We start from the raw sequence: 20,874 nt of genomic DNA, 5'->3' as shown, positions 1-20,874 counted from the left end.
GTTTTAACTCTAGCAGCAGCAAAGGATTATAAAGGAAAATTGGGGGAAAACACATTTCCAAAACATTCATCCATTTGTTAGGTCATCCTTCAAGACAATAAGAGCCCAATAAGTGAACTGAACCCCCTTCCCCTTATCATTTGGGGGCCCCATTCTCGATGCAGGATCAAGCCTGCCACTGTTGAAAAACAGAGGTCATTTTGCTGGTAGATGACTCTGAGAGAGTTGTGTTAACAACTATGGTCGTCCTAACACTAATTACAGAACACTTTGGGGCAGGACTTTTTTCCAAAGGTAAAAACAAAAGGCACATACCCCTTTGCGGGATGTACCATTTGTAGAAACATTTCACTGCTCTGCCCAAGAAACACGTCGTTTAGAAATCTTTGGAAAAATCCACATCCTGAAAGCATTTGATTACCCTGAATTTAAAATGGGATTTTGCTCAGTGGCAAGGATACAAATTCACCCACAAGTATGGCTTCTGTGGTGCAAAGGCACACGAAGACTTTGAAGGAGAGTTTATCTAGATTGATAAATGGAACTCCGAGTCAGGGTTCAAATTCCATCACTGAAGATCTTCCTCTACCTGAAGGAGGAGTCCAGTGGCTTGCATTCTGAATACCCAGTCAGAGGAGGTTACACATACTTTCAAGCACAATTTGTTCCCATTTTTATTCCCCGCTCACTGGTTATGTGCTGTTAAACATTTCCAGAACACTGTCAAAACGTAAGCATCCCAAGGTTTACATAAGCCACACCATTAAATAACATATAGGCACAAAATTTTAAACATTGTTTTCCAGCAATGGTAAATATTTTAGCTAAGTAAAAACTGAAGCTTGAAATGCAATAAGCATTGAAATGACTTTTCTGTGCCAGAATTCTTACTTTCCCCTGTGCGACCCTGGCAGCTGGGATTAAGGCGACCCCAGGGAACTCAGCAAATGGCTGTGGGTTATGAGGTGCAGCGGGGGCTTGGCGACAGTGTGCCACCCAGCCTCAAGAAACCCAGCCACAACTGGAACCCAAGAATCAGTGTGTTCACTTTGTGGTCAGCTTCACATTTTTTCCCCTCCTTGAAAGATGAAAAAAAAAAGAGCTGCTACAAAAGTCAGGCCTGTCTCCACCCCCTCCCTCCCCCTCCAGTAATCATGAGGTGGACCAAGGGCAGAGCTGAAAGACTCCAGGGCTGGCAGAGCCCGCCCCCCCCCCCCCCCTCAAATCATGGAAGCACATAAGCATGCAGTCCTCCAGTCCTCAACTTCACGGAGGGACATGACCCAGGCACTGACAGCTGCTGCACCACTGCCTACATGATGTGCTGTCACTTCAGGGCGAAGGGAAACCCAGAACAAATTTCACATGGTTTCTACCACATGGTGATTGCAGTCCTATTCAAGGCCTGTCATAGGCACACCACCCACGGAGCAGAACTCAGGGAAATTAGGCCTCCTTCAGTCTCTCCTGTCACTGCCTCTCCCTAAACAGAACTGAGCCAAGGTTTTCTTGTTTGTTTGTTAAGAAACACAAGCCATGTGGCCCTATCTCCACTGGCTTTCTGGGGCCTCTGGGTTCTTGTTTATTAGGGAGTATCACCCTGAGCTCTGGGTAAGTCTAAGCAAAGCCAAGATGCTCCCCATCAAATCCAATAGCTCGTAAAGCAGCAGTCAGAGCAGGGCACCATTATGACATCTGGGTCAGTGTTTCTGCCATGAAAATATGATCTTGAATAAAATGTTGAGCAAGTAAAGCGAAGAAATACAGAGACTCAATGACTCTACACTCAAAAAGACCAAAGGTAGATGCTATGTCATTATAATACCATCCACATTTCTGAGACATATCTATCTGGAGATTTGTGAATGGTTTTTGAGATTATATATATTTATCATTTATCATATGGTGGGAGTAAGGAGGAAGTCAACCATTAATTTTGCCAAAAAGAGATGGCACTGGTGGCTCACGCCTATAATCCTAGCTACTCAGGAGGCTAAGATCTGAGGATCGTGGTCCAAAGCCAACCAGGGTGGGAAAGTTCGTAAAACTCATCTCCAATTTACCACTGAAAAATGGGATGGGAAGTGGAGCTGTGGCTCAACGTGGTAGAACACTAGCCTTGACCAAAAACCTCAGGGACAGTGCCCAGGCCCAGTGCCCAAGCCCCATGACTGACCAGAGAGAGAGGGGGGGAGGGAAGGAGGGAGGGAGGGAGGGAGAGAGAGAGAAATAGAGAAAGGGAGAGAGAGAGGAAGGAAGAGAGGGAGAAAGGGAGAGAGGGAGAGAGAGAGAGAGAGAGAGAGGAAGGGAGGGAGGGAGAGAGAGTGAGCGAGGGAGAGTGAGGGAGAGTTGGAATTAGATACCTGTCCCATTTCTGGTGAAGATAACACTTGAACATAAGCAAACTCAACTGGTGGAAGATTTGTAGATGGTATTGACTCCAACCCTATAACTTAGTGATACCTTTTTATACTAGTTTTCATGTCCAACACGTACTGAAAATTTCTATGATGTTAATCATCATGTCCATAGTGCTAGAGATGGCTAGAATAAGTGTTCACTCACTATTGCTTTGCTTATCTAGGATCAAATGTAGTTTCTAATTATTCTGAACCATAAAATGATGGTTATATAATACTGCGAATGATCACACCAATATGAATACAATCTCCCCCAAATCCTGACATGCATAATGCTCCATTTATGACAACTGAATAGCAGGAAACAATTCAATAGCTTGAAAAATAGTTTATTTCCGCTTTCAAAATACATGAGCCTCTGACCATTATGCAAGGCACCACAAATTAAATAAAACCTTAGAGTTTATTTGTCTTACATGATTCAAGACAAAGTGGATCTTAAAAGCAAATGGGTGCCAATTACGGAGGTGGTGTCAGGAGAGGAGTAGGGCCAGTAGGGGCAATAGGGTTCCTGTATTTTTTTTTACAGTGTTTATTGAGATTGGCAGTAATCGGTACATGTGCAACGTAACAGTAGTTATCAAAAATTAGAACATCTAAGAGAGAGACTGTGTCTCAGCTTCTCTGTCTACATAATAAAAATGCCAAAAGCACTTCCTTACACTGCAAGAACTTTTCCCTCGTAGTCTTGATACCAGTAACGGAATATGATTACTAAACATCTCCAATGTGGTTTGCATTACAAAGAAACATGTTTCACATAAAAGCCTCATAATATAATCCAGAGACAAAAATTTCTGTATGTTTAAAATGTGAATCCAGGCTGGCTATTACTGATATCTGTGTGTGTGTGTGTGTATGTGTGTGTGTTCCTTTCAATGCTTTTCATTTTTATAAATATGGACCCAGTTTCCTAACAGTTTTAACACATACAGAACACTTTACCCTCTCGACTACCCTTTGGTAGTCTCTTTGGGATTGTAATTCTAGTCCAAGAAGGGGAGCCCTAATTTCTAATGAGCCTTGTCCCTTCCCTGAAATTATATTAGTATTGACCAAATCTCCCAGCACATGAAAGATATAAACATAGACCCATGGGGAGAGGTCCAAAGAATAATTAAGAATAATTCCATAATGATCTGGTTAAGAAAACACATAGGGAATAAATGATTTCACTTTATAAAAAGCTTTGACCTGAATTTTAGCAGGAAATAGAAAGGAAAAGTGTGAAGCTTTGCTTCAGCACAAGTTGCGTTCTTCTTCCTGCAGTACCAACACTACTGGAGGCTGCATCCTACATCAGTCTGCCTAGGGGTCTCCACTGGTCACTTCTGAGGTAGACGTGGATGGCTTGAAGAGAGGTAGGTAGAGTCCAAACTTGTTTTCAATCCCAGCGAATGTTGCAACTGCCAGTCTGTAACCCCCAACATGATCAGGATTTGGGGCAGGTAGTGTGATCCTGGATTTGGGAACGGGCTCAGATCCCACAGGTTTTCTAAGAATAGAGAGCAAATCAAGTAAGAATCTGTGGGTTCCTAAACTTGGTATAAAATAACATTTAAAACCTGTTAAAATATTTAAGGTAAAGGAGCTGTATGTCAGCAGTATGCTCTGAAATAATCTTGTAAACATTTTCCTTCCTAAGTCTTTTCCGTTTCCCCACAGGGTCTACACTAATGTTCTTGCCGCAAAGAGAGCCGAGTGTCAGAAACAGCTGAAACTTAGCAGCAGATTTCACAAGATACTTACACTCCTCCAAAATCAATGTAGAACCATTGCTGTAGCAGTTCATAAGTCAGCAAAGTGACACCAAACTGCGGTGAGGATCGGAATACACGAGCTTTGAAAACAAAAGGGGAATTATGGATATCATTAGATTTTTCTTTTTTTAAAATTTACCTGATACCAAAGGGCTAGTTAAGAACCGATTATTTCCATACCACCAGCTCCTTTCCACAAAGCTTTTTGACCCTCTTCCCGTAGTATCTTTCTGAAGCAGTCTATCACTCCGCTGTAAGTGGTTTGGCCAGCCCGAGCAGCCACCTGTAATCTAGTCTTGATAACATCAGCAGGGGTCACTAAAGATGCTGCAGGCATACCTGTAGGAGAGAGACAGCACCATCTCAGTCTGGTCACATTCTCACTATATAAAAATAACTGTGCTTTGAACTGCTGGCCGTGGAAAGAAAGTTAAGAAGCCAGCACAATAAAAGGCCTATTTTGCTGTCCTCGTTGGGAAGCTCAGATATGACAGCTTCTGCCCCCCACCCTTTCCCCTGCTCCCTCTATCCAAAGCCATCATTTGTTCGGTTTCTATTCTTAAATACCTAAGTAATTTTAAGCAACTATTCACCAGGAACGCTACTTCAAGTGGTTGGGAACAAATGGGGAAAGTGGTTTTTCAAAAATGTTTTTTGCTTTCCTGTTGAAATCAGAACCTCACGAAGTTATTAGGTCTGATTTTTTAGAGGTGAAACTTATTATGTGTTTCCTCTTCATGGTTTTCTGGCTGCTGGCAGTCACGGGAGGTGCCTTCTCTCACACATTCACCCACTTACCCTCCAAACCTAACCTCTCTGTTACACCAGAAAAATACTGTTCTGATAGCTAAGCAAACACTGTGTGTGTGCGCGCGCACACACACATATAATATTTTAGGTTTACTTTCTCCAAAGACTGATGTCTCTAGAAAAACATTTGACAGAGGCTTAAAATTTACCCTGGCTGATAATCAATGAAAAGGAATCAGCAACAATAATCCCTCCCCAAATTGCCAATGGGTAATTTTTTTCTACAGTCATTTTTACCCAAAATGGGACAACCATGTTTAGATTTTTTAAAAGTGAGACTATACTCAGAAGACACTGTCTCTTACGGTTTTATTACTTTTCCATTATGAATCTATTCCAAACCAAATTGGTCAAATGCAGATGCATAAATCTCCCTTGCTTTTTTTAAGGCTTAATAATTCTGTAAGACTTTCTGTCCAAACCAGCATGGTCTGGCTCACAACTACATCTCATCCTTCTAACAGACAGCTTAAAAGTTACAGTGTGAGTGTGAGCATGCGTGAATCTACATTCTACATGCTTGTCTTTACATTACTAAAACAATCTCTTTTCTCCCATCTTTACTCAGCTCCTCAAACACTAATTTTAAGTAACAGTTGTTATAAAATGCTCTACAATTTTACATGTGAAAAAACTCACTTTATATTCAATACTTCACTGGGTAAGTCACACTGAGTTTCCTATTAGCTTGGAGGCATTATTTTAACTTGGAGCCAAGAATTTATTCTCCGACATAATGGAAGGAAACACGAAAAATGCTTAGAAACCCACTGTGTTCACACCACCGATTTTGTTTCGCTTCCTGGTTTAAAAAGAGTTTAGCAGGCAGTCAGCTTTCCACATGCAATACAATCCTTCACACAATGGTGGGCAGGCATGTCTAAGTGTAACTGGGAAACACATCTGAGCAAGAAAGTGGATAAAGAGCTGTCTTTCCACTGTGGTACTCTTGATAAACAGTCCTTATCCAGTAGAGAGAGCAGTGTTGGTGAAGGGGCAGCAGGGAGACCAGATACTACTACTGGAACAGAAATGGTGTGCAGAATGTATAGAGTAGTTGTCTGACAAAAGGGTTTAGTGTTGTTGGAAGGATGTTGGAATATGACAACCTGAATACAACACACGTCATTCTCTGCTTCCATGACTCCTAGGGGCCTAGGAGCAATTGTGAACATCTCTGTAGAGAAGACGTTTCTGGTATAGGGATTTATTAAATGAATCTGGAGACCTGCAGGAGGCAGCTTCAAAGCAAGGCTGGCAGAGCGGCAGATACGAGAAAGAGCTTGCTTACCAGAGCTGCTGATACCAGGTTAGAGTTGACTAAGTCCCTAAGTCAATCTGCCTGGTTTTCCCAGATTCCAAGGGCTAAGGGTACATTCATGAAGTGGCCTCAGTTTTGTCTGCTCCCACAGCATGTGGAAATAAAGAGGAGGATGACTAGAAGACAGGAAGAGCACTAGTAGCCTGCTTATTAGGAAGGGCTGAGACTAAGGTGCATCCTTGGTGGCCACCCACTACAGCTGTGACAGGAACAATTCAAGGGGCACCTCAGACAATAAAAACCATAGTGTATCTTCAAGGGGTCAGCAACTGGGAGGACAGAGTACCATTCACAATGGAAAGAAAATGTGACTGCAAAAATCAAGCTTTGGGTCTGGATTCTTTTCGTAAGTATTCATAAGGAATGTGATTTTTCTCTACTTACAGTTTAAAGGTTAGTATAACATTCTTTTAGGAGAAAGCTTGTTTTCCGAATCTCCTCTGTGTCCTTATTTATGTCAGTTTCTAAATAAGGGCAGTGGGCTGAAGTTCCCATAGGAAGGAGAAAAATTTCATGTTTTCTTCAACCTTTGAAACTGAGAACTTTTAATATACCAACCATCATCAGAGGTTGACAAAGAATTTTATCACTATTCATAAAAGCCTCTATGCCACTGAATGCTATTTTATTTTGTTTTGTTTTTATGTGCTGGTACTGGGGCTTGAACTCAGGACTTGCGGGCTTCCCTTAGCTTTTTCTCAAGACTGGTACTTTACCTCTTTAGTTACATTCTACCACTTGTAGCTTTTTGTCTTGTTGCTATTGTTGGTCATGGGGCTTGAACTCTGGGCCTGGATGCTGTCCCTGAGCTCTTCAGCTCAAGGCGAGCTAGCTCTACCACTTGAGCCATAATGCCATTTCTAGGTTTCTGGTGGTTAATTGGAGGTAAGAGTCTTACCGACTTTCCTGCCCAGGCTGGCTTCAAACCATGATCCTCAGATCTCATCCTCCCGGTAGCTAGGATTACAGGCATGAGCCACCAGTGCCTGGCTCTGTATGCTATTTTAATCTCTAAATTCCTCTTGGTCTGACATGAATATTCCTATGCTCATTTAGTGTTGGCATGCATCTTTAAATCCACTTGCTTTCATTTTATGTCATGATTTCCCCACATTTCATAAGATTTCCTCTCAAAAACTATCTACTGCATTGGTTTACAGAGGCATTGAATCCATTCATACTTACTGTGGCTATAGGTTTTATTTCCAAACTTTTCCATTTTCTCCGCTACTACTTATTTCTCTTTTGACTTATTTCCCTTTTCAAAGACATACCTGTTTAAATAGTTCATGCATAGGTGGTACAAGTATCATTACAAAGTGTACAATTCGTCAGCATTGGTACTTTCCTCCAGCAAACTAAGTTAAAGTACTTCTGTCCTCTCTTCTTTATGTGTCTCCCAATAACCCTTCTTGTATAGTAAATGCATATAATTTAGACCTCTTCACAAATTTAATTTTTATTGACTCTGTTTCAAGTACCCCACATTGTTCTTAAATCCATTTCTCACTTTGCTGCAGAGAATATCAGTGAAGCAATCTGTGGGTCTCTGCATGTGAGAAACTAAGCTTTGCTTCACTCCTGAATGCTGCTGTGCCTGGGAACATAATCACAGTTCCAGACATTGGTGGTTTGACAGTATCTTACACTGCAGATGAGGAAAGGCCTATCTTCCTTACTAACTTGTCTTCTCTGCTTCTCACCTTATTCCTCCTCCCCGGGGCACTCCTATTAAGTAGAGGTTAGACTTCCTGCATTAATCTTTTTCCATCTCTGTATTTTTGTACCACATTCTAGAGGTTTTTTGTTTTTTTTTTCCAGATGTCTAACTTAGGTTTTTCTTTTTAGACAGCTTTGCTATGTAGCCTAGGCTGTCCTTTAACTTAAGATCTTCCTGTCTCAGTCTCCTAAATGCTCGGAGGGTTAGACAAACGTGCCACTGTGCAATGCCTACCGTGGTCTTTGATCATAACCACTGTATCATTCAGAATCATTTCTAGATTCTTAATTTTGGCAATCTTTTCATTAATTAAAAAAAAACCCTACCTAACTTATTCCTTTCAAATCTCTTTGAGGATCTTAATTACAGCTCTTTAAAGGTCTCTTCTGTTTCCTGAATTGTTGATTTCCTGTGCAATTCTTCAGTTTACTAAACTTGCTGCTCTTTCCTGTCTGCAGACTTCCAACTCTACTGATATTCACGTTCAAAGGGCAGGCAGATTTGTACATAGCATGTGGCTGAGGATGGCGTGTACCATAATCCAGGTCTGCTTTCCCCATAGGTTTTTCTCTTGAATAAGATAGTCCCCAAAATGCAAGGGACTTTGGGTAGGTCAGCAGAACAGAAACCTTCCAAATGGTTCTTATGAGGAAAGTATTACTCTGAAGGAAGGATTTATGTTCTTTTACTCTGAGAAAGAGCTATTACTTTATTTTTTTTTCTGCACCTGTGGTATGCAATTGTCATATACCTGCCCTGTTTTCTTTTAGCACCACACTACCTCTCCGGGCCCAGAGTCCTTTCTTTATAACATAGCCCTGAACTAGCAAGTAAGTGCTGCCAAAAGCTCCAGACTAGATCAAAGTGGCAGCACACACAGCTCTCTTAACTCATTTATGGTTTATCCTAATGCTGTCTCCACTCCATCAGCCCCCAGGGACACTACTGTTTGGAGGTTCACTTTCTTTACAGAGGAGAAGTACTTCTTCCTGGCAATGTTTTGGGTTGGGATATCATCCAGTCCAGTTTCAAAGTCATTGTGGCTGTTGCTTGTGGGTGTTGCTAAGTGAAGCCGATGCTACCATTTTCTAGGACCAATAAGGAATCTGTAAAATGTATTTTCTGACATTTTTAGATCCTTCTGAGGAGAAATGGATAAATATACATAATCCATTTCCCTGATGCAGTATCTCTATTAGCACAGGAATGCCAATGGCTCCAAAACTTTTAAAAATAACTTGGCAATGACTTACAAACAACCATACTCTTACCTTTGGGATGGTGGTGGTGGTGAAAGTGATGGTGGGTGGTGGTGATAGAGCTGGTGGTGCTGATAGGGGTAGTGAGTAATGGTGGTGGAGGTCATGGGCAGTACAAGCTTTGAACTCAGGGTCTCATGCTTGCTGAGCATGTTGGCTCAGAGTTGGCTTTGGTCCATTATATTGGAGATGGATTTTCGTGGCTTTGAACCTTGACCTTCTGGATCTCAACCACCTTCGTAGCTAGGATTCCATGAGTAAGCCATTGGTACTTGGCTATAATCACACTTTTTACCAACAAACTCACTTCACTGATGTAAACAGGAGAAAAAGCTTTTATGCCTAATGATTTTTTCTTTCTTTTAAAATCACTTAGCTAAAAGTTTCATCCAAAGATATAACTCCTTTGAACAACTAATGAATTATTTACCAAAATGAATACCAGGAAGCCGAAACATGTTATTTGGGGAGAGAACAAGGGAGGTACATATGAATGAAGGGAGAATGAGTGAGCAAATGCTGTCATGATATTCACTGTACATTATGTAAAAACTGAACTATGTAACTTGAAGGTAGGGATGGGAAGGGGAATATGGAGAGAACGATGAAAGGAGTGACATTCATCAACAGTGACAAGCATCCACATGCATTGTACTCTTATCCCGATTTAAGAAACTGTAACCTCTTTGTACCACTACTTAACAATAAAATTTTTTTAAAAATAAAGAAAATACGTTTTTGAAAAAAAAATGAAGGGATGCTTAAGATTAAGGGATATGTAATTATGTAGCAATTAAAACTGTTTAGAGTTTGAAATAATAAAATTAGTATTATTGAACTTTCTGAATATTTATTGTATACTAGGACTTACTTTGGACTTCTATATCTATTAATTCACTTAATCCCCATAATAATCAGTTAAGACTAAGACTGTTCTTTTCCCCAAACAAAGAGAACTAAGCCAAAGAGGATCAAATAACTTGTGCAGGTCACACAGTTCTACATAGGAAAATGAATCTGATCCTCAGTAGCTTTGAAACACTTTGTGCACATCACTAACCCTCTTGCTCTGATGGCCAAAATGCTTAAGATACAAGAAAAAGTGCAAACCATATGTGCACTATGCTCAGAACTGTGGAAAACATTAAAGAGGGAAGGATAGAATATACTGAATACTGAATAGTATCTTCTGGCAGTAGAATAATGGATATTTTCTTATTTGCTCTTTCCAGAAGTGTTCCAACTATTTTACAATGAGTAATGTTACTTTCAAAATCATAAAAACAAAATAGGGGAAAAAATCATAAGGGAGGAAAAATAACCCACTAGTACATTCTCCAGCTTTGTGGCATAAATTGTTTTAACAAATTCCTATCCAGAGATGAAACTGCTTTCCAGTTTGTATTTTCTCTAAGAGTTTTTTAAATATTTTTTGTACTTTAAGGGAAACAAAGCTCAGGAAAGAGCCCTAAATCTTGATCTGAGTTCTACTATGTATCCTTTTTTTTTTTTTTTTTGTCAGTCCTGGGGCTTGAATTCAGGGCCTGGGCACTGTCTCTCAGCTCTTCAGCTCAAGGTTAGTGCTCTACCACTCAAGTCACAGCACCACTTCCGGCTTTTTCTGCTTATGTGGTGCTGAAGAATCGAACCCAGGGCCTCGTGCATGCAAGGCAAGCACTCTACCACTGAGCCACCTTCCCAGCCCCTACTATGTATCTTTAATGTCACAACTGACACTTGAAGTGATTGACAAGCAAATTCTCTTAGATGCAGATTGAACACATCCCCCACACTAGATACTCCATGTCCTTCTGAGATGCAGAACCACACTTTATAGCAAGTAGGTCTAAGTATTGTCTCTACTTAGAGCTGAGAAAAGGAAGGCTTAGGGGAAGTTGAGTAACTTGCCCAATGCCACACCACACTAGTAAGCGATACTTAGTTCTCATCAGGCCCTATCCAATTACAAGTAATTTATACAAATATAAATGGCCTATGTGGGGCACAGGGAATTGAGACAGATTAGACATAACTTTGGGAATCCTGTATTTCAGACTTGAGTTCCTGCTTTCTTGATATAGGTACAACTGTGGTCTTATAGCTTCTCATGCAAGTAGGGTTACTAAGCAGACAGGAAGTAACAAATTTGCCTCACAGGCCTTCATCAATAGCTGTGAAAAAAAAAAGACTAAGAATAAAAGAGAAAAAAAGAATAAACCAGGGGTGTGTGGGGGGGGGGGCGGGGGGGTGCAAAAGCAGACAGCATCAAAGCTGGGGCTTGTCCTCATGCTATTCTTTGAAAACTGCTTCTAGCCTCTTATCAGATGAGAAAAGCACCTGTATCAAAAAATTTGGAGTCAGGCTTCCCATGACTGCCTTAGGGTCTGTTAACTCATACATGTTTGCTACCCCCTGGAGAGCCTACCCAGATTGTTCCAGCCTTAAGGGTCTTAGGACAAGAATGTTCACAAAAGCACCCACTGGGGTTGATCCCTGCCTTTTCTGTAGATATTTTCACCACAGCACTGCAAAGACAGCTATTTCTGTGGTTCAATGGATACACACCCAATCCCTTTAACTGCACGACCCTGGGAGGAAACATGGGTCTGGAATCAGTCCCTCGATTCTGGTTCTACCACATTTCTTTTATCTAAATGATAGTAACCATTGTTTTAAGTTTAGGACAAGTTTGTATACAATATTTTGTTTGGACTGCAGGGAAGAAGTACTCAAAAATTTTAAAAACTAAAAATTTCTAGTTGAATCATTCTTAGGCTCTGAAATGGAATTATGGAATAATACGGAACTTGAATTGGCCACCTAACAAGACCACAGAAGGAACCAATATTTAATGAGCCATTTTTAGAGTTCAGAAATTAAGCTCGCCTGAAATTGCCAGTGTAAGAGTCATTTCTCAGTCTTTATTGTCAATTACTGTTCAAAGCAACCTATAGCCAACCTATCTTTATTCTGCTATGATCCATCAGCATGTTGTAGTATGAGGTGAGGGTGGGGGGCTGGGGACAGTGGAGGCACTGAGGATGGGTGAGGAGGCAGCAACAGAACTGCATGCAGGACACTCACCAGCTATGGCACCAGCTAAGAGTAGATTTCCTGGGCTAACATGCCCATCTTCACTTGCAAAGGAAGCCTTCACATGAGCATAACATGGGAAGTAGATGGCCGAGAAAGGAATGTCCCTCAGAAAGCATGCTTTGGCACCCTGTACATTTGCAAAGGAAGAAAAAAACCACATGTAACACATATCCCATTGAGAAGATCAAGCTTCTTTGGAACCCACCTCAGAACAAAATATTCCTGGAGAAGACCAAATTTGTACTCACAAGTTGAAAGATGAGCAGTAAAAAAAGAAGCCAAATTCTTCAAATAACAAGTCAGAGTCTTTTTTTTTTAAAACATAAAATTCGTTTGGCTGTATGAGGGGAAGAACTTTGTTCTCATGCTCAGATTTTGATTAAAATTTTGATTAAAATCTGGCTGTCATATCCTTTCAAGTCCCTGTTAGTGGCAAGTCACTATCATTTGGAAGAGATTTGGTAGTCTCGATAGTAGATGGGGTAGGAACAGTCATGAGGCCTCCGTATACACATTAGAAAAGAGGAAGGGGCCCCGTTTTTTATACTATTTGAAAATCTGATGAAAGTGTTGGACTCTTTCCCAGAAAAAAATTACATATACATAAAACAATTATATATCTTTTCAGGAAGTCTTGGATCCCCTTAATTTATTCACATACTTACCCACCATCCAGGGTTTATAAAACATTAATAAATGCTTGCCCTTTAAGTCTTAAAGTATTTACAGTGATTCTGACACATATAAGAGCTCTGTATAGCTCAATTAGCTCCTACAGCAAAGTCCTCACCAAGTAACTTCTTGGTGCCAAGATGCCATTCAGAGGCCCTGAGAATTGATGAGTGCCCAGAAATATGATATAATGTTCTACTGAATAATATTCTACTGAAATGTTCTACTGAAAACCACAACACCTATATTATATTTTGAATAGGCTGAATGGGAAGGAAATTACTGCTTTTCAACACTTAATTATTTAATACCATTTCTCTCACAGATTTCTAATAACCATAAATTCTATAAAATAAACTCTATCTATATCTACTGATATTAACAAAGGTCTAAGAGTGTTGGATCTGGTGTGTCTGATACATGCTGGCTCTAATCACTTAAAAGTTACTTTATATCACACGTCTGTTATTATAACTTTGTTTCTGTGGTTTTTTTTTCCTGATAAATACATTTTATTCCTGACTCAAACTGAGATTTTTTTTCATTATAAACCCTTACTTTTTTGTCCCCCCCCCAGAAACTACTATAGATTCAAGTCTATTGCCTGAATAGAGGTCAGAAAACTAAAGTCTGCCTAATTAAGGTTAACTTATTAGCTGTCTTATACAAGTAAGGTAAATAGGAATTTAAATTTAATCCTATTAAATTTAATCCTAGTTTAGCTCATCTTTCCAACTAGAACAAATGCTTAGAATCTGGATTGTGTGCAGAATTGGTGGGCACACTGGCCATGCCTGAGTAAGCTTAGCCATGGATAATTTAAATATCCTCCATTTCCTGTGCATATGGGTATTCATATTCCATCTCATGAACTGTCAACCACAGGGAAACAGTTCTACAGCATAATGTTACTACGTGAAAGTAGTACTAGTCTTTCATGAGTCAGTCTTTTTTTTTTTTTGGGGGGGGGGGGTCCGGTTATGGGGCCTGAACTCTGGGCCTGGGCGCTGTCCCTCAGCTCTTCAGCTTAAGGCTTGTGCTCTACCACTTGAGCCACAGTGCCACTTCCGGCTTTTTTCTTTTTGCTTATGTGGTGCTGAGGAATCGAATCCAGGGCCTCAGGCATGCAAGGCAAGCGCTCTACCACTGAGCCACCTTCCCAGCCCCTCATGAGTCAGTCTTTAAAAAGTTATAATTCGGGAAGCTAGGATATTGGAGGTATAGTAAAACTATCTTACCTTCACACCTTTCTATAAATCCTATCCACTCTGTCCAGGTGATATTCAAATTAGATACGAAATATTTATTAAATAAAGGTCCGTTAAATCCTTACCTCTGCCTTCATCATTATAGTAAAAACCATCACTATATTACTGACACCAGAGTACTGACATTGTAAACAAGTCATTTGGAGTAACTTTTCAGGTTCGTATAATTCCTCATCCAAATTTTGCTTCTTATTATAGCTATTCATTTTTACCTTTAAGCACATTTCCCAGTGTTTGCATTTTACAGTGAGATTTCAATCTGTGTGCTCATTTCTTTGCTGTACTACTACTTTCCATTTAAGTCTCCCCCTACACATCCCCCCACTCTGGTTATAAAATGTGGAGTATTTATCATAGAAAAATATATAAAGGTATCAAGAATTAAACTGCCCATAGCTAAAACCTACTGCAAATAAAAAGTGAAAGTTTTGGAACATTCAGTCAACATAAAAATTAGCAAACACTCCAGAACTGGAATTCTTCTGGAGTGGTTCTAGATTAGTCATTTTTCTTCTTAAATTTATTATGTACAGTTTGTGCTTTGTTTTTTGCATGTCCAATTTAAATCACTTCTTCATTCTTTAATAATGTTGCCTGCATTTTTTTCTACTTGATTAAAATATGTTACCATCATCTTTGATTTGGGGAGAGTCCTAATGGTTGACCCCAAGATTCTTACCCATGTCAGTGCTTTGTAATAAGTTCACTTCCACAATTTCCTATTGACAGTAAACCTAACTCTTCCCTGGTAAAGCTATAAATACACTATATTTGATCAATCAAGGTACACCTATCACTCCTGCATCTCCTTTGATGACTATTAAGCCAGGAACATCAATCTCTTAAATAACACCTCTTCATTCAGCATCTCTTTTGATGATGACTAAGCCAAGAATACCAATCTTTTAAATATCAACCTCTTCATTCATTTAAACCTTAAACTCTACCCTTTCTACTGAGCAACTTTTAATAGTAGACTTTTCAGCGTTATGCTGAGTTTTCTTTATATCTGCCAGGGTCACTGTTGCCTATTCAAATGAGGGGTCAGGAATTGTTATCTGCTTTCATTTAATTTATAAAACACTTAGCAAAACTGGTTGTCAAGAGCTCAGGGACAGTGCCCAGGCTCTGAGTTCAAGCCTCATGATCGCCCCTCTGCCCCCCCCCCACCCCAAAGTCATTCTGTACTGGAAGGTTAATGTTGAAAGAAAGAGACAGAGGGGTAGGGCAGAGCAGGAAAAAGGGGGAGAGAGTGACCCAGGCTTATGCTTTGTGTCATAAATATGATTCAAAGGTCAGACACAGGAGGACAAGACAGGAAATCAGACATATGCATCCCTGGGACACAGGAAAAGTGAGGACATACGAATGAATTTGAGTTTTTCAAGGAGCCTGGGGGGACCACAGAACCCATCTACTGAGCTTCGAAGAACACCTACTGGGAAGATCATCCCCCCTGATACTAGGTAGCCATGTAATGAGCAAAAGAACCTTTCTCACCTGTTAAAAATCATCAGAGGGAAGTGGTGGGTTTGAAGCTTTGGGAATAAATGAGGTCGTAACCTTAAAAGTCTACATAGGACCCACTCTAGTACAAATGCAAGAGACAAATGGGACCAGAAGGGCTGCCTGCCTCTCCTGGGATCTATATTGTTCAGCAGCCCAGCACCTGCTCAGGTGTCTCCCTAGAGCAAAACAAAACCTGTTCTGGCTAAGTCAGGAGGTACAGGAGGTAGCTGTCGCTTCTCCGGCACCCCAGCATCAAAGCCCAATCCCCACAGAGAGCTAGCTTTGCAAAAGGCTGGAGAAGAACTTACAGACTTATTAAATTTCCCTGGCCTCCTTTCCCCCAGTACTTCCTCCAGGTCTTAGGCACAAAGGCAGGTGCCAATTTGCAAGGCTGCCTAAGGCAATCCCTGACCTGTTGCTCCCACACAATAACAAGGGAAGCAGGATGTTGAAAAGCCTTTTAAAGTTCCAAGGGTGAAAATGTTTCTCTTCCAGATTCCTTGATGATTTCTTCACTTTGGTGGTGAACACCCATTCTCCAGTCCTACATCAGAAACTAAACCTGTTTGACTTGATTTCTACTTGTCCTTTGTATAATTTTTACCAAGTGATCAACCATTCTGAGCAAGCTGTTTTGTATAAAAGGAAAACGCTGCATAGTCTGCGTCAGCAACACAGGAAGAATTACTCTGGCCATTAAAAAATTAATAAATTACAAAGTGTGCACCACTTAAAACCCATCTTTCAATCTTTCTGGCTTCTATGAAAAGTCTACGTTTTCCAGCCTGAAGTCTTGCTAGATCTACAGACAGACCTGCCCTCAGTGCTCTCCAACTGCCGCCCAATTTCCTTTGTACAAAGTAAAGTCACTTGGAGGAGAATTAATAATGCAAACCACAACTCTCTGGTTTGAACAAATAATTTGATCATACTGCCTGATTTCTCTTAGGAAAAATAAATTTCTAATCTCTTAGTAGTCACTAAAATATTCTCCAAAGAAAATTATTTTTTCTTTGTAAATAAAAAGGCCTACTAATATACAAATATGAATAAAAAAGCATCTTCAGGTAATTTATGTGTAAATAATCTTCTATGAGCTCTGGTTCTGCTCCAATTTCTATGTTCTAATATTCTTCATCACAGCTCAAGTCAAGGTGTAGGAAGACTTCTTCAAAACTTCACCTTGATTCACTTCAAGTTCATAACCCACAACTGGCCAGTCACTTGGGACAGGTTTAGAGGTACTGGCTATAGAATAATCATGAAAGAAGAATCATTCATTTTGCTTCTTCTGCCCTTTTGATGTGTGCACATTTTTTTGAAAGCCTGAGGAAGCCCTGGATCAATTCCTAAGTTGCTGGAATGATCCACTAAAGTTTATCCTGGCAGCTCTACCTGACAGGAAATTGTCAAAATACAACAGGATCCCCATACCTCTATGCTCACAGTTATCCCCCATGCCTTTTCTTTTAAATCTCCTCAACTTGGATGGTTATCACACCTGCTCAATCAATCCAACAGTAGGAAAAGAGCTAGTCCTGAAGGATGGTGCTGATCAAGGAGTCAGGGCCAGGGCAGGTCTTTACGCATGCTAATTCTTGCTTATTCTAGCCCTACCTGCAAACAGGGCTCTAAACAGACTATTTTTAATACAGGGAAAGGTAATTACACTCACAAAGGCACCTCTGTGTCAGCTGGGGCACCAGGAGCCAGCAGGTCTGGGAGACGGAGGCTTAACAGAGACTCCAGCAGTGAATGCACATTGTCTAGCAAGGGGGAAAATGCCAGACTGGGGGACCCTGCAGCATTGAAGACAACAGTGGTGCACCTTGTCTGAGGAGGTTATTTAATGCTTCTGGCACCTGTCGTCAGAGCCACCCCTCTTTTCCTACCTTACAGGTTTTGAATTTATTTGGCATGTATAATTGTATATTTTGATCTGGAGCTACAAACAAAGGGCAGCATGTCATGTCTTGATCCCTTAGCATTCTTGGTTTTCCCCAAGCCAGTTAACCCTTAGTAACACAGCCTGAAGGTGTGTTTCCTGTCCAATAGAGGAATGGCACAGACCTAATGGGCCCAGGATTTGAACAGGGCGAGTTTCTGAATCTTGCTGAGAAACATTTCTGGTGCCATGACCCATTATACTGACTAGTACTGCTGTTAAAGCCAGTTAAGCCATAGAACAACTGAAGACTTACCATGCAAAAACACTGAAATGCTTTCAAGTATCAGACGTGAATGACTAGTCCTGAGACTACTACACCACTGTATTTCCCCCCTTAATTTCACTGTAAGTCTAAAAAAAAATCATCATGGCAACCCATGTCTTTTCCCTGGCAAGTAGAAAATGCCACTCGGGCAGTCTTATGGTTTTACTTACTATAGGCTGCTCTGCAGGGAAAAGTGTTTATCATTTAAAGGGAGTCAAAACCCTATAGGTGGGCTGTATCATCTTTTTCTACCTGTTTTCTTTCTTTTCTTCCCCTACTCAGTTATACCATTTGCTGCATAGTCTACTTCTAACCTAAGTGTTGACTTTGAAATTTTAATTTGCTTTCTTCCTGTGTGATCCATGCTCTTAAAAGCAGACCAACATTTTGTAATTATAAATTTTAAATATAGCTTCAAAGTATTAGGTAGTTAGGAATTATACCTACATATAAGTATATACACATACAAATGTGTTAAGGTAACATGATTTTAATAGAACATTTACCACTCTCATTGTTTCACTTTTTCCCCCTAGGGTTTGAACTCGGGGTCTCTTGCTTGCTAGGAAGGTAAACCTTTTATGCTTTAGATAGTTTTTGGATAGCCTCTTGTGTTTTTTATCTGGGACTAGCTTCTAACCACACCTTTGATCTATACTTCCCGCAGTAGCTAAGATTAATGTGTGCCCATTATGTCTGGTCCCACTTTTTCTTTTGCTTAGAAAATGTATTCAGAGAACAATGTAAACAGCAGACTAGGAAAAATCATTGGATAATGGAGCAATGCTGGTGTCTGAAAGCAGAAATTGGCACTTGCTAGGTCAGTGCTCTACCACTTGAGCCATACATCCAGCCCTATTTTTTACTAGTTTTTTTTTAGGTAGGGTCTTGCTTCCTGCCCAGGTATAATACTTGAGCTTCTATCTGCTTACATTAGGTTTCTTTCCATTGCTGAGATCCTAGGTTCATGCTGCTGCGTCCAGCTTCCCTCAGTAGAAAGGGAGTCTCATTAACTTTCCCACCTAGACTTTACTAGAACTGCAATCAACCCAATCTTAACCTTCCATATAGCTTGATATGGCAGACATATGCTACTGTACCCAACTGTTGCTTGAGAACAGGTCTTTCAAATTTTTCTGATGAGGATGGCCTTCAATCATCCCTCCTTTTATTCTCAGCCATCTAACTAGCTAGGGTTACTAGAGTAAACCATAAAATTTGGCTCATTTCTGTACTTTTTAACATGAAGGAAAGCAATTATACTCTAAAAGTTTAGATAAAAGTTCTGTCTTAAATGAATCTTTGAGTACTTGTCAAAAACTAATAGAAAAATAAAGTGAATAGCAGAGCAAAAATAATTAGTAAAAATATCTCAGGAAACGGGGCTGGGAAGGTGGTTCAGTGGTAGAGCGCTTGCCTTGCATGCGTGAGGCCCTGGGTTCGATTCCTCAGCACCACATAAGCAAAAAGAAAAAAGCCGGAAGTTGGCGCTGTGGCTCAAGTGGTAGAGCGCTAGCCTTAAGCTGAAGAGCTGAGGGACAGTGCTCAGGTCCAGAGTTCAGGCCCCATGACCAGACCACCACCACCACCCCACCCCCCCCGCCCCCCCGCCAAGAAAAAAGAAAAGGAAAATCTCAGGAAAGATACATTCTACTGAAGCATGGGGCTGGAGAAGCAAAATTTTACTGTTGGACATCTTTTGATTTGCCCGGGTTCCGGGGCTTGACCTCAGGACCTGGGCTGGGAAAACAAAATTTTACTGTTAGATACCCTTTTCTTTTTGGGTCACCCTTGGGGTTTAAAAGTGGAGCCTGGGCAAAAGTGGCTCATACCTGTAATCCTAACTACTCTAGATGCTGAGATCTGAGGCTCAGGGTTCAAAGCCTGTCCAAGCAGGGAGATCTGTGAGCCTCTTGTCTCCAATTAACCATCAAAAGAGAGAAGTGGAGCTGTGGCTCAAGTGGTAGAGAGCTGGCATTGAGCAAATGAGGTTAGGGACAGCATCCAGGCCTTGAGTTCAACCTCCAGGGTTAAGGTTGTACTGTGAACACCGACTACATGGAAGGCAATGATGCCATCTATATCCTTGTCATGCTAGCCTGAGTGGAGAGCTCACCCACAACAAATACTTGTTCAATGAACAGAAGAGTAGAATATTAACTATTATTTGCTAATATTTCTAAGAACTTATTCTCTTCTCCCCATCAGCTTCTTTAACACTCTCAATTTCTTTGGATACTGCTCTACACATACAGTGTTTTTCCAGACATTTTCTTTGTATTTGCTATTCCAAAGCCCAAGGCAGAATACCTAGCCAAACAGCATCTGAGATTATGTAGGTCTGGGGCAGAATAAATGCAATTAGGTAAGGATTTTTGCCAGGATCCCTTAGTTGAGTTTCTAAATAAGAGACAATGACTACTGTGCTTTATGTATACTATGTGCTAACCTCTGTCCTATATGCTTTCCTGTGTTATTTTACTAAATCCTCACAACTACCTTATGAATATCTCCCTGGAAACCTATGTCATTATACATGTACTATCTCTTACATGGCTCAACACATCTTTATGTGACAAGTCAGGTTTCATAGAGAGATGGCACTGAAATTGAAACATGGCCTTACCAGTTGAATTACAAGGTATATTACCTATACAAATGCCTAAACCCATCTTTCCTCTGTTATAACTTGGAGCTTCAAAAGAAACAATATCTGTCCCATAGGATTAAACAGTTTAAAGCCTACACAGCTTCAGCACAGGGTCCAGTGGAGTAAACAATCAATAATCATTAGTTCTAATGAGCTTACAATTCAGCATACACCAT

General features: G+C 40.5%; 1 protein-coding gene across 1 annotated transcript in view; it reads right to left on the bottom strand.

Annotated features, from left to right (window-relative positions):
- Positions 1-3,308: 3,308 nt before the first annotated feature.
- The window catches only part of Slc25a13 (solute carrier family 25 member 13), a 160,862-nt gene continuing 143,296 nt past the window's right edge, over positions 3,309-20,874 (bottom strand). Inside the window, exons 15-18 of the mRNA XM_042684629.1 lie at positions 12,375-12,513; positions 4,361-4,519; positions 4,170-4,260; positions 3,309-3,915 (exon numbers count right to left, since the gene is read on the bottom strand). Coding sequence (XP_042540563.1) covers positions 3,729-3,915; positions 4,170-4,260; positions 4,361-4,519; positions 12,375-12,513 — 576 coding nt within the window. The 3' untranslated portion in view covers positions 3,309-3,728. The remainder of the gene's footprint in view (positions 3,916-4,169; positions 4,261-4,360; positions 4,520-12,374; positions 12,514-20,874) is intronic.

This window comes from Dipodomys spectabilis, unplaced genomic scaffold, assembly GCF_019054845.1.
Source record: "Dipodomys spectabilis isolate Male_0828 unplaced genomic scaffold, ASM1905484v1 ptg000089l, whole genome shotgun sequence".
NCBI classification, from domain to species: domain Eukaryota; kingdom Metazoa; phylum Chordata; class Mammalia; order Rodentia; family Heteromyidae; genus Dipodomys; species Dipodomys spectabilis.
Note: the sequence above shows the minus strand (reverse complement) of the source record. Positions and strands in the feature narration are given on the sequence as shown.